Source organism: Podarcis filfolensis (assembly GCF_964270895.1).
Source record: "Podarcis filfolensis genome assembly, chromosome: 5".
In the NCBI taxonomy this organism is placed as follows: domain Eukaryota; kingdom Metazoa; phylum Chordata; class Lepidosauria; order Squamata; family Lacertidae; genus Podarcis; species Podarcis filfolensis.
The window spans coordinates 21,352,214-21,378,239 of NC_139608.1; the positions used below are offsets into that span (position 1 = coordinate 21,352,214).

General features: G+C 46.3%; 1 protein-coding gene across 2 annotated transcripts in view; it reads right to left on the reverse strand.

Annotated features, from left to right (window-relative positions):
• Positions 1-26,026, reverse strand: part of KCNAB1 (potassium voltage-gated channel subfamily A regulatory beta subunit 1) — a 207,627-nt gene that overhangs the window by 56,802 nt on the left and 124,799 nt on the right. For both annotated transcript variants that reach the window (XM_083613476.1, XM_083613477.1), the window contains exon 2: positions 25,896-25,939. In XM_083613476.1, the coding sequence (XP_083469602.1) occupies positions 25,896-25,939 (44 nt within the window). The remainder of the gene's footprint in view (positions 1-25,895; positions 25,940-26,026) is intronic.

Below are 26,026 nucleotides of genomic sequence, written 5' to 3' on the forward strand. Positions count from 1 at the left end.
TTTCTGAATAGGACATGGATGAAATGTTTCGATAGGAAGAGATTACTGTCAGTGAATGCACCGCTCCTGTTAGCAATTATGGGTAAGTCAGTATGAAAAAGAGCCCATGGTGCAGCTAGAAGCTAGATTTGATCAGACATCCGCTCCACATGACAGTTCCCACATTAACTGCTCTGCACAGAATTTCTGAATAGGGACAAGTCAAGCTCGCTTAATTCAGTTTGCAGTGCAGTCCTCTACATGCCTTCTTAGGAGCAAACCCCATTGAGTTCAATGGGGTTTACTCACAGGTGAGAGAGTGCAGAAGCAAGCCTTCCCCTTCATAGCAACCTCTGAATGTTTTGGAGTACAACATCCTTCAGTCCCAGCCAGCACCCAGTCAGCTCCCAACAGCACATTGAGGTCATGGATGTTGTAGTCTAAAAGGTCAAAAGAACACCAAGCCTGGGAAGTCTGCTGAACTCCGTTGTTTACATGAGATATAAAACCTAAAGCATACCTGTTTTAATCCAGAGTATGCATGTGCTTTCAAAACAAACAACAAAACCATCGGAACAGGACTTCCCTGCAAGTAAATATTTTTATTGCAACTATTTTTATTGCAATTATTTTCATTGTTCTCTCTCTCTCCTCATTTTATACTCGCAAGAACCCTGTGAGGGCAAGGTAAGAGCTTTATTTAACTATACTGCCAAATGGGGATTTGAATCCTAGTTTCCCAGGTTCAAGTCTGGCACCCTAGACATGACACTGCTCTACATGAGCTTGCACCGTTAGGCTGTAATCTTTAATATGCAAAGGATTGTGCTTTTAGAATGCAATCGTATATACTACCCCCCCCCCCCGAGAGTAAGTTCCATTTAACACAACATGTTACATAGAATCACACCATTACGCTGTGTGTGTGTGTGTGTAGTTGTTGCATAGATTTGGGTTAACTGAAGAGAGGTTTGCTTTCCTGCATTTTCAGTGAATTGAAACACATGTGCCAGCTATGTGACAGCCTAAGGATTGAGTCACGGAGCCCAATTGGTCAGTTTTGTGAGTGAAAACTTCAAGAATACACTTGCAGCAGTTACACAGCTGGCTTCTGTATGTGCCGCTAGATCAGCAACCAGCCATTACAGATTAATTTTACTCTGGGGGTAGGGGTGGGGGTGGGGAGAGTATGATCTTGTATGAACACTGTTATGTACTGAGTTGAATAGGATCCAAATGCAGCAGTCTGATTGGTCCTAGAACAATAGGATTCAGAATGCAGCAGTCTGATTGGTCCTAGAACAATGCAGCAGTATGATTGGTCCACAGGAGCCACCCAATCCAGCTCCAGGTGGAAGTGAATCTGCAACCTGATTGGCCTACAGGAGAATCCAGGAATTAGCCAATCACGTTGGGCCCATTGTGTAAATAATGTATATAAAGCAGATATTTTGGGGGAACTTTCATTCCTCGCTACTATGAGCTGAATAAAGAGCATGAAATCCACTCGACTCCGAGTATATTTCAAACACTCCGATAACTCAGCTAGTAGAGAGAGCAGGATGTCATGACGATGCATAGTTCCTGCCAGCGCTCATTGCCACCAGCTGTAGAGAGATAATACCCTGGGATTTGAAAAACACAACCAGAGCTTGGCTTATGCATATCATTGCATTGTAGGCAACATTAAACCTATTCAGGCACTATGGAGAAAAAATATATATGTTGATAATCAGGCAAGGGAGAAGGGCAGGCCCATACACACTCACCCGACAAAGCCCCACGCTCAGGCTTAAGCAATAGAGAAAGATAGAAGTTGCCTTCACACGTTCTTCATGAGAGCCTTATTCTCTGGCAGGGGTAGCAGGAAGGCAATTGCTGCCTGTTGTGTCTTTCCTACCCCCCCCCCAGCTGTCAACTTTCAGATTTTAAAATAAGGGATCAGCAGCCTCGAAAATAAGGGATCAGCAGCATAGCTGTCAACTTTTGGATTTGAAAATAAGGGATCAGCAGCCTCACCTGTCCCAGAGACAGTCTACAGCAGCCTTTCTCAACCTGTGGGTCCCCAGATGTTGTTGAACTACAACTCCCATCACCGCTAGCGAGCCATGCCAGAGCTCAGGAATGATGGGAGTTGTAGTCCAACGACATCTGGGGACCCACAGGTTGAGAACCGCTGGTCTACGGAATATCTAACAATCCAGGATAGCAGCAGGAAGCAGCGGGAAACGGCGCTGAAATAAGGGAATTTCCTGCAAAAAAGGAAAGGTTGACAGCTATGCCCCCCCCCGCCAGCCACATACTGTACTGGGGTGAAGTCTATGGTGGGGAGTACAGCAATGGTGGATAAACTTGGTGCGGCTTACCTTTCAGTGAGAACCTACCCAATGTGCACTTCCTAAACCATTATGTGAATTGAAACTCAGTTGGTTAGAGCATGGCGTTGGTAACATGAAGGTTGCAGGTTCAATCCCCTTATAGCAGAAGTTTTCAACCTTTTTTGAGTCCACGGCTCCCTTGACCAACTATATTCTTCTGAGGCACCCCTATGGGGCTCAGGAGCCCAGTTATGCCACCCCTTGCCTGCAGAGCTAGCAACCTCTGACCCCTTTTCAAACACCCTCCCTTGTAGAGGGTTCCCTCAACTTCTTCTCCTTTCCCCTCTCCTTGGGAGTCCTACGGGCAGCTGCTGCTGCCATCCCTGGTCTCTGAAGAAGAGAAGAAGAAGAGTTTATCCCGCTTCATTACTACCCGATGGAGTCTCAAAGCGGCTAACATTCTCCTTTCCCTTCCTCCCCCACAACAAACACTCTGTGAGGTGAGTGGGGCTGAGAGACTTCAGAGAAGTGTGACTAGCCCAAGGTCACCCAGCAGCTGCATGTGGAGGAGTGGAGACGCGAACCCGGTTCACCAGATTACGAGACTACTGCTCTTAACCACTACACCACACTGGCTCTCCTCCCCTCCCCATCACAAAGAGAGGTCGCTGTGGAGCTTATAGCCATGGCTGGTGCAATAAACAGCTGTGCAAGCCTTTAGGAGGCAGAGATGCGAGAGGGCATGAGAGGGAGGGAGGGAAGGAAGGAAAGAGGGACAGAGGCCAGTGTTGCCCGCAGCACCCCTGACCATCATTCAAGGCACCCCAGGGTGCCACACACACTGGTTCAAAACCACTGCCTCATGGGACAGCTGCACTTTTCTGCATTGCAAGGGTTTAGACGAGATGATCCTCATGGTCCCTTCCAACTCTAGAATTCTTTGAAAGACAGCTCTTTTCGGAAATTCACATTTCTCTGAATTTTGTGATGCAATTCTCCAACCAATAAAACCCCCCAAACATACAAAAGTGTATATGTTAGAATAAAGTGTGCCTAAGAATTGGTGAAAATAACAGCAATGCATTGTAATAGTCAGAAATGCCGGGGGGGCGGCGGATATTTTGGGCAAAATTGAATACATAAATACTGTGTCTCAAGAGAAATGCATTCTGGAATGTAGATTAATGTTAATGAGGATGTCCTCCCCACAAAAGTTTGCAAACAGATGTGGAAAGGTGGCAAACTGAACTTACGATTGGGAAAAATGAGAAACAGAGAAAAACTGAAATTGACGTATGTGATGAGCAGCCGTGTGCAATCAGGGATCTACATTTGGGGGAAAGCCTACATGTACAGAGCAGGGTTCCCTTGTGTCCCCCAAATAGTAAATGGGGTGAGGGGAGGTCAGCATAGATGTGGCAATAGAGGCAGGATCAGCAGACACAGCCCTCTTCTCTTGACCGCAATATTGCAATCATGTGTGAAGGGGAATACATAGTTAACCTTAATACTAGATGTAACTCATGCTTCATGGTGTCAAGATGAGTTTCGAGATTTCTGAAACCTCTCATCAAACATTAAGGTCATCATCCACTGAGAAGTTCTCCCGTCTAGGCCTCATGAGAATGATTGAGAGCTGTGCAAGATCACGCAAAGTTCGCAACAGCTAATGGCACAATCATTCTGTTAATCTTTAAAGGTTCTGTGTTTGTTTTCCAGTAATGGATTAACCCAGCAACCTCCCTGGCAGTGAAAAGTGAGTGTGAGAATGAGTTTTAAAATGAACATGTCTGCAATGTAGAAGAAATATTATTTTCTCCTTAGTATTTTTCTTACTTCTCTTTATTATTTCAAATCTGTTTTTGCTCTTTAAAAAGTCCTATCACACACAAAAATCTCTCACCTGGAGCAAGCATTTTTTTGGCGATTTTGACACTTGGGACAAAGTTGTGCATTTTGTTGTTCAAGCTTGCCAACCAGTGCCCTAGTCATTTGTTAACGGGTATCCTTTCCTTTACAGGTATGCAATATGCTAGTAAATCTCTCACTGTGTGATCTATCTATCTATCTACTGTATTTTCCGCTCCATAAGACGCACTTTTTCCCTCCTAGAAAGTAAGGGGAAATGTGTGTGCGTCTTATGGAGCGAATGCAGGCGGGAGGCTCTGCTCAGTGCTCCCTTTAAAGAGCCGCGCGGAGCGTGTGTGCGGCTTTTGGGGGCTTTTCCCTGAGGAGGGAAAAGAGACTGACGGGCTGCCCTCTGTCCCTTCCCACACCTCCTGGAAAAGCCAGCAAGAGCTGTGCGCTCTTTGGGGGCTTTTCTGCGAGGTGGGAGAAGGGACTGACGGGCTGCCCTCTGTCTCTTCCCACACCTCCCAGAAAGACCAGGCTCTGCTCAATGCTGCCTTGTAAGGGCTCCCTTTTGTCCCTCATCCTGCTTTGCTGGGAAGCCAGCAGAACAAGAGGCGCTGTGCAGCTATCACTCTTGCTCTGCTGGCTTCTCAGCGAAGCGGGAGGAGGGACGGAAGGGTTTAAAGCAAGAAAAGCGAGAGCCGCTTACATGCTCTACGCAGAATATTTTTTTTCCTTGCTTCCCCCCTCTAAAAACTAGGTGCGTCTTATGGTCAGATGCGTCTTACGGAGCGAAAAATACGGTATCTATCTATCTATCTATCTATCATCTATCCACACAACAGTTAACATATATAAAAACCAGTTAAAACAATTGCAGATATATAAAAACAATTTAAAAGATTCATACACAGTTTAAACAGCTCATGTATAAAATCAATTCAAATCCAATACAGATGCCAATTAAGATAAAGATCTTCATTGAGAAGATTTGCCCTGCTCTTGTTCGTCAAATACCTAAAGCTGAAAAATACCACAGATGAGTAAGAGCTCAAACAAGCCTTTGCTTCTGTCACCATCACTTGAGTTTGCACATCGTGATGCAGAAGACAGGGTGCTGTAGTGTGAAAAAATGGGAAATTTAAAAATCACCCCATGCTGTTTATCACCTAGTTACCGTGTCACTTAGATTCAATCACAGCCGCAAAGCAGCCCCAAACATGTCTCGCTCAGAAATGCACATGTGTTAATATGCGCATTATCAGATAGTCGGAAAGGCTTAATAAAATGAACCCCACCGCCTGAGTCCTACCCTGTCCCCCATTTTGATCAAATAATGCTCAGGGCCGGCTGAAGACTTTTTGCCGCCTGAAGCAAAGGACAAGATGGTGCCCTCTCTCATCTCAGCAATGACCCAATGGGCAGCTCCATCTTACTTGAGCACTGGCGATGGGAGAGTATTCTTCACCAGAGCCAGGCCAGGTCATGTGGCATGCACAGCTCTCTCCTCCAAAGAGGGGAATGGTTGGAGGGCTCAGAAGCAGCAGCCATGGGGCTGACAGCACAACCTCCAGCATCTGCTACCTGGGGCGATGGCTTCAACTGTACCTAATGGTAGGGCTGGCTGTGATCATGACCTCCCCAGTCTTTTTAAAAAAACAGTAGCTTGACGTTAGGAGGCTGGAAGAAAACCACAGTGCCACTACCTACCTATGACAGCTGCTGCTTACCTGAATGGTTGGGGCATCAAGAGAGGTTGGGGCTGTGTACATGTTGCAGGAATTTATGTATAGGTTGGAGGGGGGAGTTGCCCCTCCAGCAGATATCAGGCACATGCAGCCCACTACCAAAATCAGCACAATCACTTTTGTGACTTTTGTGATTTGTCCCCACAAAACACTTCATCACAGTTTCTTCCTATCTATTCAAAGGGCCTTTGCTGCACTATACCAAATGTAACAATTCACTGATAAATGTATCTATGTACTGGCTCACTGGGAAAACTTCAGAAATTCATATAGACATGTGAGCTCAGCTACTCAGCAGCCCCTCTGCCTGAGTGATAATTCCTGGCATCCTGATACCTGAGTGCCAGACGGGTAGCCATTCAAGAAATAACAAACCCAGATGAAGACAAAAGGTTGTGATTAACTTGGCTGGGAAACAGGGAAATGTAAAGATCTCTTTTGTTACACTTGATGGGTGTTTGGTGGAGGGCAAGGAGAACCATAGGGCAGCATCCAGAATGCTCAGATTACGGTGCTTGCACCAGACCTCCCCTTTCATGATGTAACCAGATGTATTAGTGATGTAGTTTGGGGGGGGATGTAACATGGGGATTAGCAGCTAATAAAAGTTTGGGTTCTCTTTTGTTTGGGGCTTCCATCTTGTTCCACCTTGTGGCAGGTGGGAGTCCTGTTGCGACAGTCTTCAATAAAGACCAAGCCTACTGGCTGCTGTTTTGCTCTAGTATTCCTGGCTGGTGTCCTTGTTTTCTTGTCCAAGGGAGCCCTCAGATTTCTCCGTTAACATACACCAGGAGGAGCACAGGATTTGTTCCCCTGGCACACCCATGCAGCCCCAGCCTAGGAAGCCAACAACAAACCTTGACTCCAGATCATGGTTTGTTTCCGGGAAAACAAAGCATGGTTCTGTGCTCACACCTCTTGACACACCCAGTTACTTGGCTTGCAGCTCCTGCATTCACAAGATGAGGAACAAAGTAGTGTGATAGGAATTTTATGGTCTTAGATATATGGCAATATTCATAACCGCACGTACATAGATCAGCACAGGAAGGCCAACCTGGAACCATTTTGATTCCTAAACTGAGCAAATGTTTTCTCTGCAAGGTCAAACTGGAAAAGCCTCCCCATTGTCTTTTCTTTCACAAATCCTGTCTTAAGTGTATGTCTGTGTTTGAATAAGTATTTATCACTACAAAAGACTGGCCAGGCTCCCCAAGAAATCCAATCAAGGAACCTGCCAGACAGGAAATAAACGAGAAGAGAAAAACAACATTCAAATTTCTGTTTTAAGACTGCCTTTTTTGTGATGTATGAATGATGTATCTGAGGGGTGGTCTTAGGTTACACCCCTTCTGTAATGTATGCATGATGTTTCTGGGGGTGGTCTTCATCTACAGGGTGGCAATTTCAAAAGTCTTTATAAGGCCTTGCACACCATTTTTCTGGGTCCTCCTCCTCTCCTGCGTGTGAGGGGAGCACCCTGTTGCGACAGATCAATAAAGATCAAGCCTACTAGCTGCTTTGCTTCTCAATATTCTCTGGTTGGCCTCTGTTATTTCTCCTACCAATAGGGAACCTATGTAAGGACTCTATATGGGCTCTTGGATACCCCATAAGGGAAAAGGGCAACTTTTATTTACAATAGTAGGAGTGATCTGTTCATTGCCAGTATGTCATAAACCATAGTCTACCATGGCATGTGAAAAGAGGCGACCATAAAATTCCTTGCAGACTCACCAAGCATCTCAGAAAATCTTGGCAAAAACAAAGACCCAAAGAAGATAAAAAATGGAAAAGGAAATATTAGTGGTGTCAACTCACAAAACCAACTAAACTGCCTGGCTAAATAAAAACAATCCAGGAAAGAAAATCACATTTCAAAGCCTTAATGGTTTTCACTATTAAATGGGTGAATTAAAATGGTATTGCTAACTTTATGAAGAAACCTTCTGACTGACCTTGTTAAATATTGCTGCACATTTCAAAAGGTTTAGGGTGACTTACTGTTTGGGTGCAGAGGCACAAAGGAAGAACAAGGAAAAAGTAATAATGGTCGCACTTTGTGGATTTAAGATAAGAATGTGTGAACAGCAGAATGTATGGTCCTACTGAAGATAGGAGAAGTGGGAAGCAAGTTGCCAAAATACCAAAGCATTTGGAGATAAACATGAATGTTGGAAGTATTCTGCACCTGCATGTTCCTGATGGGTACAGTCTCTCTAACTAATGCCTGCTATTTACTCTAGCACTGGAGAAAGGCAGATTCACAATGCTAATATGATTCACTCTGTTAATTCCAATATTCAGCTGCATAGTTAAGCTTTGGAACTTGGGGAAATAGAGTTGATCATTAGTTACATTCTTGAGTAAAACTAGCCTCTCTGTGTATTTTATAAATTTGTCCACGGTCCCCTCATACAAGCCAGTTTGTTGTTGGAACATTTATTTGACCTTTATTTATGCTTATGCATTTTGATGCATTTTAATTTATTTGTGCATTGACATATGCAGGAGGTTGTGAATTAGGTGAAAGCTAGTGTACCATACTGCAGCTAAGAAACTGAGATTTGAGCTAGAAACTCCAGCGTTCAAATGTCACCCCTGTAGGGACAGGCAGATCTGTCTATTTCAGGACTGTGTCAGTTTCTCATCTATTGATTCATATACCCAGTCCATCTCATTTTTTTCCACCCCCCCCCCCATAAATATATGTATCCTATCTCAGTGGGCACATATCTAAACATACTTTTAAAATCCTAAAATGTACATTTGACACATTTGTGATGATGAACAACCACCAGCAGTTGTGGAGATTGCTAAATGTATGTGAAGCATTTTGAATAAAGCCCTAAACAGCTTTGGCCCTATATACCTGAAGGAGTTTCTCCACACCCATCATTCAGCCCAGACGCTGAACTCCAGCTCCCAAGGCCTTCTGGCAAGTTCTCCCATTGTGAGAAGTGAGGTTACAGGGAACCAGGCAGAGGGCCTTCTCGGTAGTGGCGCCCTCCCTGTGGAACACCCTGCCTTCAGATGTCAAGGAAATAAACAACTATGTGACTTTCAGAAGACATCTGAAGACAGCCCTGCCCAAGTGAAGTTTTTAATATTTGATGTCCTATTGTGTTTTAATTTGTTGGAAGCCGCCCAGTGTGGCTGGGGAAACCCAGTCAGATGGGTGGCATATAAACAAGCAAACAAACAATCCAGTCACATCAGCTCCCTGGTTTTCTGGGTAGCTTAGCTGGAAGCAATGAAACAGCTGGGGAGTGTGTCTGTGGAAGGCTTGTGATAAACCCAACCGAACACTGACTAGAGCCCATTTTAAGGATTTAAGGAGGGTGCCTAAGAAACCATTGACAGGGCTCATGCTCTCCACTTTCAAATATTACTTTCAGGGGCTACTTCACAGTCCTTGAAATCTCTTGCAATCCTTCGCATTAAGCCATTTCAGCCTTCCAGTAATTTCTCCATTATGATTCTTTCAAAAATGACATGTTACCAAAGCAACCGAGGAAACCTGAAAATGTTTACATGCAAGTGCTTTAAACCTCATAGGCAGAGGTAACTTGTAAACACTGGGAGATGAAAATCCCAAAGCACAAAGAGCCAAGCATATGAGCATATTACTTCCAATTTTTGAATTGCTTTATCTGCTAGTGGAGGAGCTGTCACTTATCTAGGTACCAGGCAGTGAAAACAGATGTTTACTTAGGAACATACAAAGCAGCCAAATGCAGGTATCAAACTATTGGTCCACCTACCACAGTATTGTCTGCTCTGGCTGACAGTGGCATTCCAGAAGTTCCAGAACTACAACTCCCATCATTCTTGTCCACGGACCAAGCTGACTGAGGATGATGGGGGTTGGAGTTCAACAACAACTTGGGACACTGCGGTAGAAATTCTATGGATGCAGGAAATCACTGCAGCTGGGCACCAAACTGCCATTTTATTTCTCAGCCACTTGCCTTCTGGAGATTTCTTTCAAAATATTGATAATTACATATTCAGAAATAATGGTAAACCATGGATTGGCAGTGGGAGCACTCCATCTTCTTCTCATGGGCAAAGGTTAGAAACTTCAGACCTTTTACCATTTGGTTCCAATCTGGCAAAGCTTACACTGAGGTTTGGACTGAGGCTCCACCCACATCGTGGCCTAATGTATACAGCACTGGGTACTACAGTTTAACACTCATCCTGGGAGCTATAGCTTACCATTCAATTCCCAGCATTCATAGAATCATAGAGTTGGAAGGGGGACCACAAGAGCTATCTAGTCAAAACCCCCTGCAATGCAGGAATCTTTTTGGCTAATGTGGGTCTCCAACCCACAACTCTGAGATTAAGAGTTTCATGCTTTACCATTGGAACAGACTACAGTTCCCACAGGATTCTTTATGTGAGGGGAATGATGTGTTTTGAATGTGCATAGATGGCATGGTGTATATGCAAGCTTATGTCCAGTCTTTATTGAACATTTGTTCCGATTTATTTGTGGGGAGCTTCCATGACGACAAGCATTTATCCTGACCCAACACTTTTAGTGCATTCCCTGGTCGATTTTACCAGATGATTCTTATTACAGTGGTACCTCGGTTTAAGAACAGTCCGGTTTAAGAACAATTCGGTTTACAAACTCCTCAAAAGTGGAAATAGTGTCCCAGTTTGAGAACTTTACCTCAGTCAAAGAACGGAATCCGAATGGTGGAAGGGCACCGGCGGCGGGAGGCCTCATTAGGGAAAGCACGCCTTGGTTTAAGAATGGTTTCGGTTTAAGAACAGAGTTCCGGAATGGATTAAGTTCGTAAACTGAGATACCACTGTATTTTTTAAAAAAACTGCACCTGGATTTGTTGTGCAAAGTGACAAACCTTTAATCCACTTGAATAGCACAAACCTACATTTCCAGTATGTGCCTGAATTCCTCCTGCAAAATACTGGCAGCCTGGTAGCAACTTTAATGCGTTTCTCTAATGACTGCCAATTAGACTAAAAACAATCACTTCAGTACTCCTATGAAAACTCTAGAGTATCCCAGCAAATATTGAAGGTTTAATCCTGCATGGTCTATGATTCACCTAAACACTGTCTACTCAAACATGCCCATTAATTGAGAGATCTATGTAGGTGCTTGGGCTTCCATGCTGCATAGCAATTTGTCTGATTCAACTCAGGGAGAAAGTAACAGCTAACTGTCTCTAGCATGAATTGACTGGAATAACAAACAAAAGCTACCCTAGAATTGTATCACAAAACCGAAAGCAGCAAGCCCGAGAAACCAGGGCAAGAGATAAAATAGCAATTTAAACATCAAAGGAAAAGCTAGAAATATTAATGGATTAAGGATATTGTTTTCCACACACCAGACATTCCTAAGGGTGGTGGAGCCAGCATGACGGGGGCAAGAGAATAAGGTCATTTACAACGTTTTTGATCACTTTGTTTCTGGAAGGGTAGACACTATCCTGTGGTGCTGAAGTCTTGGGTAAAATTGCCTCAAAGGTCCTATATTAATTATAAGGACGCCGGTAGTGCTGTGGTCTAAACCACTGAGCCTCTTGGGTCTGCCGATCAGATGGTCAGCGGTATGAATCCCCATGATGGGGTGAGCTCCCGTTGCTCGATCCCAGCTCCTGCCAACCTAGCAGTTCGAAAGCATGCCAGTGCAAGTAGATAGATAGGTACCGCTTTGGCAGGGAAGGTAAACAGCGTTTCCGTGTGCTCTGGCACTCGTCATGGTCCTCCATGCACCAATAGCGGTTTAGTCATGCTAACCACATGACTCGGAAAGCTGTCTGTGGACAAACGGCGGCTCCCTCGGCCTGAAAGCGAGATGAGCACCGCAACCCCATAGTCACCTTTGATTGGACTTTACTGTCCAGGGGTCCTCTACCTTTTACCTTTACATTAATTATACCCCCCCCCCTTAAAAAACAAAGTACTCATGAGAAGAGAAAACTCCCTGGAAAAGACCCTGATGTTGGGAAAGATGGAGGGCACAAGGAGAAGGGGACGACAGAGGACGAGATGGTTGGATAGTGTTCTCGAAGCTACCAGCATGAGTTTGACCAAACTGTGGGAGGCAGTGGAAGACAGAAGTGCCTGGTTTGCTCTGGTCCATGGGGTCACGAAGAGCTGGACACGACTAAACAACTAAACAACAACAACAACAACAACAACAACTTAAAAAAACTAATAAGAGGATTCTCTCCTCCCTTCTATATCTTGAAACCCTTGAGATGCTGAAATAAGGATATGTCACAGAACAGGGTGCTATCGATTATGTGAATGATCCTGAGTTACATAGATAATTCCTTAGGAACATAGGAAGTTGCCTTATACTGAGTCAGACCATTGCTCCATGTAGCTCATAGAACTGTAGAGTCTTCTAATCCAACCCCCTGGAGCCCAGGAATCTCAACTAAGGCATCCCTGATATTCAACCTTTGCCTTCAATGATGGGAGCCCATCACCTTCCGAGGGTGTCCATTCCACTGCTGAACAGCTCTTACCATCAGAAAGTTCATCCTGATGTTTAGTCAGAATCTCCATTCTTGTAACTTGAAGCCATGGATTTGGGTTCTACCTCCAGAGAAGGAGAAAACAAGCTTGCTCCACCTTCCATGTGATAGCCCTTCAAACCTTTGAAGAAGGTCATCATATCTCATCTCAGTGTCCTCATACGCAGGCTAAACATACTCAGCTCCTTCAACCATTCCTAATAAGGTTTGGTTTCCAGACCCCTGATCATCCTGGTTGCCCTCCTCTGCATACACTCCAACTTGTCAATACCCTTCTTAAATTGTGGTGCTAAGAACTGGACACGGCATTCCAGGTGTGGCCTGACCAAGCAAGAATAGAGAGGTACTATTACCGCTTCATTGTTTTTTTAAAAAAGAGCCCTCTAAGTGGTGTAAAGGTAAAGGTACCCCTGACTATTAGGTCCAGTCATGGACGACTCTGGGGTTGTGGCACTCATCTTGCTTTACTGACCGAGGGAGCTGGCATTTGTCCGCAGACAGATTCCAGGTCATGTGGCCAGCATGACTAAGCTACTTCTGGTGAACCAGAGCAGCACAAGGAAACACTGTTTACCCTCCCGCCAGAGCGGTACCTATTTATCTACTTGCACTTTGACGTGCTTTCGAACTGCTAGGTGGGCAGGAGCTGGGAGCTCACCCTGTTGCAGGGATTCGAACCGCCAACCTTCTGATCAGCAAGCCCTAGGCTCTGTGGTTTAGACCACAGTGCCATACGGGTCCCTTCTAAGTGGTGTACAAATATATAAAACAAAACTTTAAAAAACATTGATTAAAAACAGTTCGAAACTGGTATTTAAAACATTCAAAAGATTATTAAAATCAACAATAGAGGAAAAAGAGTTAAAACAGGTGTAACTTCTATATGTCTGGATAGACCTGCCTAAACGAAAATGTTTTAAGCAAAAATAATTCAGCCAAGGAGCCTACCAGATGCCAATAAGCAGGGAGTTCTGAAGCGTAGGTGCTGCCACACTAAAAAAGATTTCTTAAAAGTGTGAAATACGTATTATAGGGCACTCATAGCAATGCTGGTTTTGCGGATTGATGTGGCCAAGTGGGGGTATATGGGGCATGTTGATAATTCCATCACTTCAACAATATTCTCCTTCAGTAGGCAGTGGAGCACCATAAAACTGATTCAAGATAACTGTTTGACCATTCAGTGATTGACTGTTATAATCTGGTGCCAAGCACTCCACGACAGTGCTGTTCAAAAGGGCTGCTGCCGTGCCCCCGATGTGCTCTGCATATGCCCATGTTAACGGCAGCCAAAATATATGACTCAAGATCTGGAGGTGGAGAGCAGGGTAAGAGCAGTTCATATATACTGGTATACTGAGCTTCTTTGGAACAATTAATGGATTAAGCATTTCCTCTTCAGAGCGGCGAGTGCGGCAAACTGTCCCCGAATATCAGACTGTTGCAGGCTTGCTGATAAATATGTTGTTACTAAAACTCCGCTGGGCTTAGAAAGTAACCGTAAATATCTGGCATTTGCCAATTGATTGCTAGCTAAAGGGAACCATGAAGGCATTTTAAGTTACGAGCAAGTGAATTGGGGTGGGTTGTGAGGGGAAGATCACATATTCACTTGGACATGTACGAGTCCCCTATTGCCAATTCTTTCTTTCCGTGCATCGAAGGCTCCTTGTCCACTAGAACTTCTTCCGGAATGTTATTTTTCTAGCAATTGCTATGGCAAGTAGCCATGTGTTTCATTTTCAAAGGGCAAATCAAGCAGAACTGGCCTCTTTAGTTTTACGCTGCTGTATTATATTTTTACATCTCTTAAAACAACAGCAACAAATTCCATGATCTCCCTAATTCTAGATCTTTCAAAAGAAGGGAATGGTCTGCAGGCTGCTTTCCCTGCCCTCCTGTTAAATCAAAATCCACTTGCAATGTCTTACCACAACAGCTTTGTATCTGCCTAAAATGCACGTGAATTATGGTGCTGGAGGAGACTCTTGAGAGTCCCATGGACTACAAGAAGAACAAACCTATCCATTCTTAAGGAAATCAGCCCTGAGTGCTCACTGGAAGGACAGATCCTGAAGCTGAGGCTCCAATACTTTGGCCACCTCATGAGAAGAGAAGACTCCCTGGAAAAGACCCTGATGTTGGGAAAGATGGGGGGCACAAGGAGAAGGGGACGACAGAGGACGAGATGGTTGAACAGTGTTCTCGAAGCTACCAGCATGAGTTTGACCAAACTGCGGGAGGCAGTGGAAGACAGGAGTGCCTGGCGTGCTCTGGTCCATGGGGTCACAAAGAGTTGGACACAACTAAACGACTAAACAACAACAACAACAAAATGCGCGTGTGTGTGTGTGTGCGCACGCGCGCGCACGTGCACATGTTTTCACATAGCAAAGATATGTATTTGCTAGGCCACATTTGACTATGCACATAAAATAAACAACTCTAGTCCATTGGACTGGATCAGCCTTTGAGGCCCTTCCAATTCTACAGATCTATGATTCTATTCAAATATCTCAATTTTTTTTTAGCTGTAAAGTCCCAATTCTGCATTTGTCACCATCAGCAATTCCATGTCCCATGCCCACCTCCCCCATCAGTGACAGAAAGCTGCCCGTTCAAATGCTATAAGGCAAATAGATGTGGAATGACAGGAGATCTGGATGACAAAGTACTACATTTTGATAACGGCAACTCTGCGTCTACTTTTCATGAGTAAAGATTTGAGCCATAGTGGTCAGCAGGTCAGGGCAGTGGCTGCTATCTGACCTCCCTTCACTGTCATAGCTGTGGCATACCAGGGAAAAAGCTGTGAGATGGTTGGTGAGCTGCAAGCCATCATGGTTGGGAGCACTGGACTGGCCCTGCTGGTGTGTTTGCACTGCTCTGACCTCACCGCTGCCTCCGTCTCTCCCAGTAAGCCCAGCAATGCTGGTGATGGGGAGGTCAGTGTATTGCCAAAGGGGCAACGGTTCTTTTAGGGTTTTGAACACAATGAAGACATAAATGGAGAGAGGGTTAAATATTTCATTAAGTACGTCAAACAAAGCTACACAGCTTTGTCACAATCTCATGCCTCTTGGCTTTTTGGGTTCCTGGGAACTCTCTCAGGAACAGGCATGACCCCTGAAGACCGTCCAGAGGTTCTCACTAACACAGTCCCTGGGGTTTATATGCCCTTGGGGCCCATCTTCACCAAAGTTACGTAAGCCACAGCTTGTGTTTGGGTAAAACATCCACTTCCCATCAGAGTTGAAATACCAAATAATACTAGGCAGGAAGTCAACACAGATAACTTCCAAGGACTCTTTACTCCAGGTGTCAGCTGCAGCCTTATCTTAAAGATAAACATTCAAGCACATTTATATCCCATGAGAAACTAGGCTGCTTATTTGTGGAATAAACAGAATTAACCACTTAACGGCTCAGGATTTAGACATGATCTGGGCATGAGAAGGGCAATTGCTAGGCACCACCTTAATCTCCTCACGATAACAATTGTCTTCCACAATATCGCAAATGCCATCCTCCTGCCCGGCCAGCTGCTCCTGCTATTAAGTCAACACATTTTCATCCCCCCCTCCCCTTCTAGCCATGAGAGCTAGAACTTTGCTATTTTCAAAGGAGAAAGAAAAAAGATTAAATTTACATTACAAGCCTCATCTTTCCCTCAAAGGTAACCGAAGCCTAAGTGTGGGACAACAGCTGCAGTGTGAGAATTTAAAAACAACCAACCCCACACTGTATATAAATATATGCTGCTGTTTCTGCTAATAGCAGCCCATCTAGAAACTGCCAGATGCTGGCGAATAGCTAAAGGTCTAACAGTTGAAGCGTGGTACCAAAGGATCTGGTCAGTGGCACTGGCAGAAGAACTAACATGCCAAATCCACACAGCAAAAGGAAGTGCAAGCTCTTCTTTTTATACAGCATGGCAACTCTTTATATCATATGCAAAGGTGATGGGGGGCTGACGTCACAAGCGTGACATCATGTATGATGTCAGGAGGAGCTTCAATGGCTGGCGGCTCCTCCTCCTCCTCCAGCAGGGGGCTGCTTCGAACCTCCTTCACCTCCACATCAGGCCACTGAAGAAAAAAAAAATACACCTTGCTTAGCTTCTCACTTGACCTCCTCTGCCCCCTGATTTTCGGGAACATTGGGGGGACTGCCCCAACCCCCAAAAAAATTGGGCCCCCCAAAGGGCTCAGCACTCATGAGTGGACATCCCTGTGAGGCAGGGAAAAACAGACAAGGACTCCCCCCAGTTTCATGGTGGACTTTGGAGAGATCTCCTTGATTGGAGCATTGTCGTGTGCTATTTGTACCGCATGACAATGTATATTATTTTCAATCATGACTCCTCTAATGCAGAGGTTTTCAACCTTTTTGAGTCCATGGCTCCCTTAACCAACTGCATTCATTCTGTGCCACCCCTGTGGGGCTCAGGAGCCCAGTTATGTCACCCCTTGCCTGCAGAGCTAGCAGCCTCTCACCCTTTTTCGAACACACTCCCTTGTGGAGGGTTCCCTCAGCCTCCTCTCCCCTCCTCTCTCCTTGGGAGTCCTCTGGGCAGCTGCTGCTGCTGTCCCAGGTCTCTGAGCTGACCCCCCCCCCCAAGAGAGGTGCCTCCTCACACTGCCCCATAGGGGCCTGGGACTTGTCCGTCCATTCCCAACAGCAAGAGCTGGTGGACTGGCTGGCTGGGCTCCCTCGCCTGCTTATTCTGAGGCCACATCGGCTCCTAGAATTATAGAATCATCTGGTCCAACCCACTGCAATGCAGGAATCTCAGCTAAAGCATCCATGACTGATGGCCATCCAACCTCAGCTTAAAAACCTCCAAGGAAGAAGAGTCCACCACCTATCGTGGGAGTCTGTTCCACTGACGAACAGCTCTTACTGTCAGAAAGTTTTTCCCAATGTTTAATCGGAATCTCCTTTCTTGCAAAGCCTCTCCTCTTCCCAGAGGCGGGGTGTTGTGAGCGGGAACCGTTCCTGTGTCGGTTCATCTCCTTGGCTGCCGCCCGGGAGATAAAAATAACAAAAACCGTAGCATTTATTAATTTCTACGGTTTACCCTACATCTATAACACCATGCAAAGACAGTCAAGATATTTGTAACAGTTCTTGTCTGTTATATATTGCAAAATGAGAAGAGGAAAAAACAACAACACAAACACAAACCAAACCAGAAATAAAAGAAAGTTAATTGTGTCTGAGATCCAGGGGCTTAAAGTTGGAATTTTACTATCTGTAAAATTCTCCCTTATAATGAGAGCCATTCACGTTTGCTTCAGAGTGTGACTGGTTTCAAGAAAGACCAGGATCCTACACATTATCATGTTTTTATTGTTGGATCTTTAAGAGGCGTTCAAGTTAATCCCATACTAAAGGCAGGGTTTTATGCCCAGCCCTCTGCTTTGTGTAACTTAACTCCTTTCTGCTTCTTCTGCATTTCCCTCTGTTCTTTAACCTTATCTGAACAAGATTCCCTCTCACCTTCCCTTACACATGCATTCCTTTGTTCTGCCCATAAATCCTCAGTCCTGTCTTGCTCCCAGCCAACAATGGCACCTCTTGCTCCCAGCAGATGCCTTTTCAGCAGCCCCAGCTGCATGCCAGAAGGTTTCCTTTGTCTTGCCTTCAACTCACCATTCCTCTTCTGGCCTGCCAGTACTTAGAATCAGGTCATCTGCAAGAGCAATACCAAGGTATCACCCCCTCCTTCGCACAAGCCTAGTAACCTGGTGCAGTCAGACATCGGAGCCCTCTTTGGGCTCAGGGAAAAAAAGGTGTGCAGTGTTGGCCCTTGGCTGCTATCAGACAGTATGAAAATGTTTGCGCCTAAGGATGACTGAAATATACTCAGAGTCGCAAAGTGATTTCAGGCTCTTTATTCAGCTCATAGTGGTGAGGAGGAATGAATGAAAGTCCCCTCAAAGTATCTGCTTTATATACATTATTTACACAATGGGCTGCACATGATTGGCTAATTCCGGAATTCTACTGTAAGCCAACCAGGTTGTGGATTCACTTCTATCTGGAGCATGATTGGGTGGTTCCTGCCAACCAATCATACTGCTGCATTGTTCTAGGACCAATCAGACTGCTGCATTCTGAATCCTATTGTTCTAGGACCAATCAGACTGCTGCCTTTTGAATCCTATTGTTCTAGGACCAATCAGACTGCTGCAGTTTGGATCCTATTCAACTCAGTACATAACACCCCTCCCCTCTAAGTTCCAGTCCTGCCCGGGAGGTCGCATTCATAGTCCTCGAGGTACGCCGGCGGCCTACGTGTGCGTTGCGGCCTGGGGTGTTCCCTGGTCCGGGGTTCAGGTTCTGGCTCGTGTTCCAAGGATGCTGGCTGTGATAGGGCTGTTTGGTCTGGCGCAACCGGCTCGCTCAGTCGTGGTTCTGGTTCCGGTGTCCTTTCGGCCTCACGGGTCCCCTCTGTATTTACTGATTCTGCCTCTCCTGCTTGCCCCTGCTGCTCTATGGGCCTCACTGCCCCACTGTTCCCTGACCTGTCCTCTTCCTCCTGGTTTTCTCCCGGGAACCGTCGCCGTATCTGGTCACAGTGGCGGCGCCAGCATTGCCCCCCATCTGTTAGCACCTCGTACGACACGGGGCCAGTGACCCTGGTGACTGTGGCGGGTACCCATGCAGGGCCTGCCCCAAAATTCTTTGCGTACACTGGGTCCTGGGCCTCGAAGGTCCGGGGGTTCCTGCCTTTCCCCACCACTAGCTCATCCTGAGCTCTATCGGGGTGAAGGCGGTCCAATCTGATTGCAAGGCGCCGACCCATTAGTAGTTCAGCGGGGCTCCGGCCAGTCGTTGAGCTGGGGGTGCTGTGCTGTGCTAGAAGGAATGTGGCAAGGCGGTACTCCCAATCCCCTTGCGTCATGCGGCGAAGGGTGTCCTTGGTGGTCCGCACCATGCGTTCTGCTTGGCCATTGGTGGCAGGGTGGAATGGCGCCGAACGGATGTGGCGGATGGCGTTCTGCGCTGTGAAGGTTTGGAATTCTCCTGACGTAAATGCAGTCCCGTTGTCTGAGACGAGAGTGTCAGGGAGCCCGTGGGTTGCAAACAGCCTGCGTAGTACCCGGATGGCTGCGGACGTAGAAGTGGACGGTACCAGTGCGACTTCCAGCCATTTGGTGTAGGAGTCCACCACTATGAAGAATGTTTTCCCCTGAAAGGGGCCAGCGAAGTCCACATGCAGGCGTGACCATGGTGCTCGGGCGGACTCCCAGGACTGGACTGGGGCCCTTGGGGGATCTGGGCGGGATTCTTGGCAGGCCTGGCAGTGTTTGACCCAGGCCTCTATCTCTCCGTCGATCCCCGGCCACCACACATAACTCCTGGCAAGGGCCTTCATTCTTACTACCCCTGGGTGTGTCTCGTGTAGGGCTGTGAGGACCCTTTTGCGGAGGGGCTGGGGAACAACGACCCTGCTTCCCCATAACAGGCACCCCTTGTGGGCCGACAGTTCATGTCTGCGGGTTGTGTAACCGGCGAATTCTGGCCCGGGGCTGCTGCTGGGCCATCCCCTCCACACCCAGTCCAGGACCCGGGAGATGACCCTATCTTTCTTGGAATGGTGTGCAACTTCTTGTGCCTGAATGGGGCGGTCAGGAAGCAGCTCCAGGCTCATAACCTCTTGTGCAGGTGCTGGGTCAGGGCCTGTTTCCGGTAGTGGTAGCCTGCTGAGGGCATCTGCATGGCCCATCGCCTTCCCAGGGCGGTGAATCAGTGCATACTGGTAGCTGGCAAGGAAAATTGACCACCTGAGGACGCGAGGAGACAGCACTTGGGGGGTCTGCTTTTCGGGGGCAAACAAGCCAAGCAACGGCTTGTGGTCAGTCACCACGGTGAAGGGCCGCCCGTACAAGAAATCATGGAATTTTTTTACTCCCTTCACGACTGCCAGACCCTCCTTGTCGATTTGCGAGTAGTTCCGCTCGGTTGCGTTGAGTGTCTGGGAAAAGTATGCCACCGGTACCTCTCTTCCATCCGGGAGTTGGTGTCCCAGGACAGCGCCAATGCCATAGGGCGAGGCGTCGCATGCTAGCACCACTGGCAGCCTCTCGTCGAAGTGTGCCAAGACCGAGTTTGAGACCAGCAAGTCCTTGACTGCCTGGAATGCGGCCTCCTGGCGCTGGCCCCACACCCAAGGGGCCCGCTTGTCCAGGAGTCTGTGTAGGGGCTCCGCTACCGCCGCCTTGTGGGGAAGGAAGGAATGGTAAAAGTTCAATAGTCCCAAGAAGGCCTGAAGTTCAGTCTTGTTCTTGGGCGCTGGGGCATCACAAATGGCCCGTACCTTGTCCCCAGTCGGGTGAACCCCTTCTGCATCCACCATAAATCCCAGAAAGTCCACCTGAGGCACTCCTAGTAGACATTTTTCACGCTTCACCTTGAGACCCGCCGTCTGGAAACGGTGCAGAACGGTGCGGAGGCGGTCCTCAAACTCCTCTGGTGTGGGCCCGGCAATCAACACATCATCGAAGAAGGGGGTGACACCAGGAATCCCTTTAAGGAGAGAGTCCATTAGATTCTGGAATATGCCTGGTGCCACACTGACACCGAATTGCAGCCGCTTTACCCTGAACGCTCCTCTGTGCGTCACAATCGTCTGTGCCTCTGCTGTGGCCTCATCTACTGGCAGCTGTTGATATGCTTGGGCCAAGTCCAGCTTGCCAAAAATTTTCGACCCAGCCAGGGTGGCAAGGACATGGCTGACCACTGGCACTGGGTATGCATGGGCCGTGAGGGCCTTGTTTATGGTACATTTGTAGTCTGCGCAGATGCGGACCGAACCATTAGGCTTGACGGGTGTGACGATTGGGGTTTCCCAGGGGGCATTAGGCACCGGCTCCAGCACTCCTTGCTCCACGAGTCGGTCCAATTCCTCGTCTATACGGGGTTTCAGAGCGAATGGGACCCGGCGGGCCTTGAGCCTGACTGGTCGTACTGTGGGGTCAAGCTGTAGAGCAATGGGGGGCCCCGTATACTGTCCCAATTTCCCATCGAAAACCCCCGGAAATTCCTTGCATATGGCGTCCACGTCCACTTGTAAGCTTGTGTGGTTCACCCCGGTGACGGCTAGCCCCAGTGGTCCAAACCATGCCAATCCCAGTAAGCTAATGTAGGGGCCCTTGACCACAAGCAAGTCCAGTTGCCGCGTCCGCCCTCGGTATTGCACCCTGAAGGTCCCCACCCCCATTGTGGGGACCTTACGTTTCTGGAAGTCCCGGAGGGTGAATGGGGCCGGCCTGAGTTTGGGACCCCCAGTAGGACACAGTTTTCTTAAGGTCCTTGCCGAGATTATGGATAGAGTTGAGCCCGTGTCAAGCTCCATGCGGCATGGGGCCCCCTCTATCTGTACCTCTACATAAATTTTCTCTACGTTGGGGTGGGGCAACTGGTATACCTGGAAGTCCGTGAGCTCCGTCGAGTTGCCTTGGTGTGTTGGGCCCCGGGACCTGGGGCTCTTGGATTGGTCATCTGATGCCTGGCGTCGGGTGGGCCGAGCTCGACACACCCGGGCGATGTGTCCCAATTTTCTGCACTGTCTGCACTCTGCGTTGCGGAAACGGCAGGTCCTCCTCTCGTGACTTTCCCCGCAGCTTGCGCAGTTCCCTCCTTCTCGTCGAGGCAGCTGTGGTATGTGGGCTGCTTGAGTGCGCTGCTGTACTCGGTGCACCTCCTCCTTGTCAGATCCTGAGTCGTCGGTGAGGTCTTTGTGGTGGACCCTCGGTTGGGACGGCTGGCTCGGCCGTGCCTCTTGCGTCGACCTCTCGGCAGCTTCCGTTGCCAGGGCCTCCTCCAGAGCGACCTGGAACGTTAGGTCCTTCTTAGCGTAGAGGCGTCGTTGCAGCTTCTCATCCTTCAGGCCACCGACGAGGCGGTCACGAAGCATGTTCTCCAGCTCTGAGAAGTTGCAGAACCGGGCAGCTTGGCGGAGAGAGGTCACAAACCCAGTTATGGTTTCCCCAGGGGCTTGCCGCTTTGCGTAGAAGGCATTTCGACAAGCCACCACTGAGGGCTGTGGCGAAAAGTGCCCCTTCAGCTGTTCCATTATTGTTTTGTATGGAACAGTAACAACGTCTTCAGGCGCAAGGAGAGCCCGGGCAATTTCAAACGTCTCCTCTCCGCAGACGCTGAAGAATATTGCCCTCTTCTTGGCATCTTCTTCATCGGTGACCCCTTTGGCTTCTAGGAGGAAGGTGAAACGGGAGGCGTATGCTTCCCAGTCTCCAGATGCTGGGTTGAATGGCGAGAAGCTGCTGTCGGTTGCCATTCTGAGTTCCTTGTGTCCCGGAGCTGAAGCCTGGATACACGGTGCAAGGCAGCGGTGCGGCAGGTGGCGGTGTTGCGGTGCTGTGTGTGGCAGTCAGCTCAGCGGGATCCCACCTTCGTCGCCAGTGAAATATACTCAGAGTCGCAAAGTGATTTCAGGCTCTTTATTCAGCTCATAGTGGTGAGGAGGAATGAATGAAAGTCCCCTCAAAGTATCTGCTTTATATACATTATTTACACAATGGGCTGCACATGATTGGCTAATTCCGGAATTCTACTGTAAGCCAACCAGGTTGTGGATTCACTTCTATCTGGAGCATGATTGGGTGGTTCCTGCCAACCAATCATACTGCTGCATTGTTCTAGGACCAATCAGACTGCTGCATTCTGAATCCTATTGTTCTAGGACCAATCAGACTGCTGCCTTTTGAATCCTATTGTTCTAGGACCAATCAGACTGCTGCAGTTTGGATCCTATTCAACTCAGTACATAACAATGACCAAACCTGTCAATTTTTGTTTCTCTCTGTTTCTCATTTTCACACCCTTAAGTCCAGTTTTCTGGACCAGTTCCTGATTTTATTTTGAAGTTTTCATGAACAAATACCCACCAGCTTTTTAGTGCAAATTTCTCCTCATATACCGTTTTGTATGCAATCTAATGCAAATATTTTTATAAGCAGCCCCCCCCCCCCGGACATATGACATTTATACATGTTATTTTGTGACATTTTGATGTATTTTTAATCTTTGTCAGAAGCCGCCCAGAGTGGCTGGGGAAACCCAGCCAGATGGGCGGGGTACAAATAAATAATAATAATAATAATAATAATAATAATAATAATAATTATTATTATTATTATTATTATTATTATTATTATTATTATTATTATTTTCACTCATGCATGTATCCATGCACACATTCTTCAAGTACATCCATTTTGGCACACATTATTTGATTGGAGAACTGCCTCAGAAAACTCAGAGAATTGATAATTTCGATGGATGGCTATATTTCAGTTCATCTATAATATCTTAGGATGCACATATTAGAAAGATTTGCCTTTAAATGTGAACTGAATCAAATTTCTCCACCAACCTTAATTGCACTCTAACAAATTTTTAACTTAGGATTCCCCAAAGGAAAAAGAAATCAGGTTCAAAAAGTCCAGTGATTTACCAGGGACTGGTACCAGAAAATATATCCCTGGTAAACAGAAATAGTTGCAGTGTGGGTGTTATGTACTGAGTTGAATAGGATCCAAATTGCAGCAGTCTGATTGGTCCTAGAACAATAGGATCCAAAAGGCAGCAGTCTGATTGGTCCTAGAACAATAGGATTCAGAATGCAGCAGTCTGATTGGTCCTAGAACAATGCAGCAGTATGATTGGTTGGCAGCAACCACCCAATCATGCTCCAGATAGAAGTGAATCCACAACCTGATTGGCTTACAGTAGAATTCCGGAATTAGCCAATCATGTGCAGCCCATTGTGTAAATAATGTATATAAAGCAGATACTTTGAGGGGACTTTCATTCATTCCTCCTCACCACTATGAGCTGAATAAAGAGCATGAAATCACTTTGCGACTCTGAGTATATTTCAGTGTGAATCTGGCAAATTCCTCTTCCATGTGGACCTACTTCTGAAGTCCACTGTGAGAATATCAATAGGCAGCAGAGCCCTGTGGTTATGGGAAAAGTCATATAAATAAAGAAGGGTTTTGTGGCAACGAACAGGTTGCATTTCAGGTTATAGGGTACACTTTGTTGCCAGGGTATGGTCTTGAGGACGTTTAGATATCTCTGCTTATAAATTGATACGTTTTCTCAGGATTAATCCAATTTCAGGTTGCACAAAGCCTTGGGAGCAGTCAAATTTGATTATTATGTTTTCACTCTCATCTATGGACCCCACAGCGTCGAAAAGCTTATGTCTCATAGCAACACAGTGAGGTATGCTAAGCTGTGCCAGATTCCACACAGTGGAAGGTTTTCAGAAAGAGCCCCTGTACGATAAGCAAACTCTAGAGGTATGAATTTCAAAGTCGTCTTAGATTTAGAGGCAGTGAGCAAATGACACATAGAACGCATTACTGGTTGGACCTGCATGCAAACTGGGGTCTCTTTGAAAATGTCACTGCAATGCATGTTTATAGGCCTGGATTGTGCTCTTCCTCTAAATGGAAAGTTGATGGATTTTTTGGTCTACTGCCCAATATATGTACACCCATAATAGAACACAGAAATCTATCCCCTGAATAAGAACATTGGAAGCTACAAATCTGAGTAGAAAAATTTCTTTTCTTTCTGGGGGCACAACTCTGAATCTTGCTTGATTTGAAATTATTGTTCCTAAATCTAGCTGCACTTAAATTCATCATACACGGGACTCGACAATGTTAAATAAACTGCTTTCTTGACTGCGCAGATTATCTGTTTGAAAGTGCTGTTTGATCTTAGAGGCACTAAAGGCAAAAATATGCAATATGTATGGAATATAATATTTTTATATGCCCCTGTAGATGAACTAGATGCATGCAACATTGATACAGTTTCATAGAAAGTGAAGTCAAATAAATGCACATGTCATGTATTCATGCAAATTTTCAAATCAAAAATAGTACTGGCCTCCCATTTGTGTAATACTCTCCTCAAAGAAATTCATCTGCCAGCACCTCTGCTAACATCTTTTAAGCATCAGGCATTTGACTTGCTTGTTAATATCTCGCTTATCTTTATGGGTGTTTTAAGTGGCTAGTTATTTCTTGCTGATCATGTTGGCATGCCTGCGCTTGGAAGCAGGTGGGGGTATCTGTTTGTTACTTTTAGCATTAGGCTGCAATCATAACCCCACTTACCCGGGAGTAAGCCCCACTGAATTCAATATGATCTACTTCTGAATCAACATGGTTGGGATTGCATTGTGGGAGTATAATAATATGTAAGTGCTTGTTGTCACCATTTTAACTTGGGTATATTTTTCATAATATATTTTTGCATTATACTGGGCATCTAAGAAATGGAGTAAACAGTGGCAATAAGAACATGGCAAACTCACTATTATTCACATTTTAACCCAGAGCTACCATCAGCAGAATCATGCAAATGAACATGGCTGGTATAATTTCTTCCCTCTATCCTTAAAGTAACAATAAAATACTCACCTAGCCCCAGACACGAAACTCTTAATCCAGACTTTCCAAGGTTTCTGGAATCAAAATAAGAAGACAATTAGCTCAAATTTCAACTGATATACTAAAGAAATTATATGATTACTGTTACCAGATTTATCTGT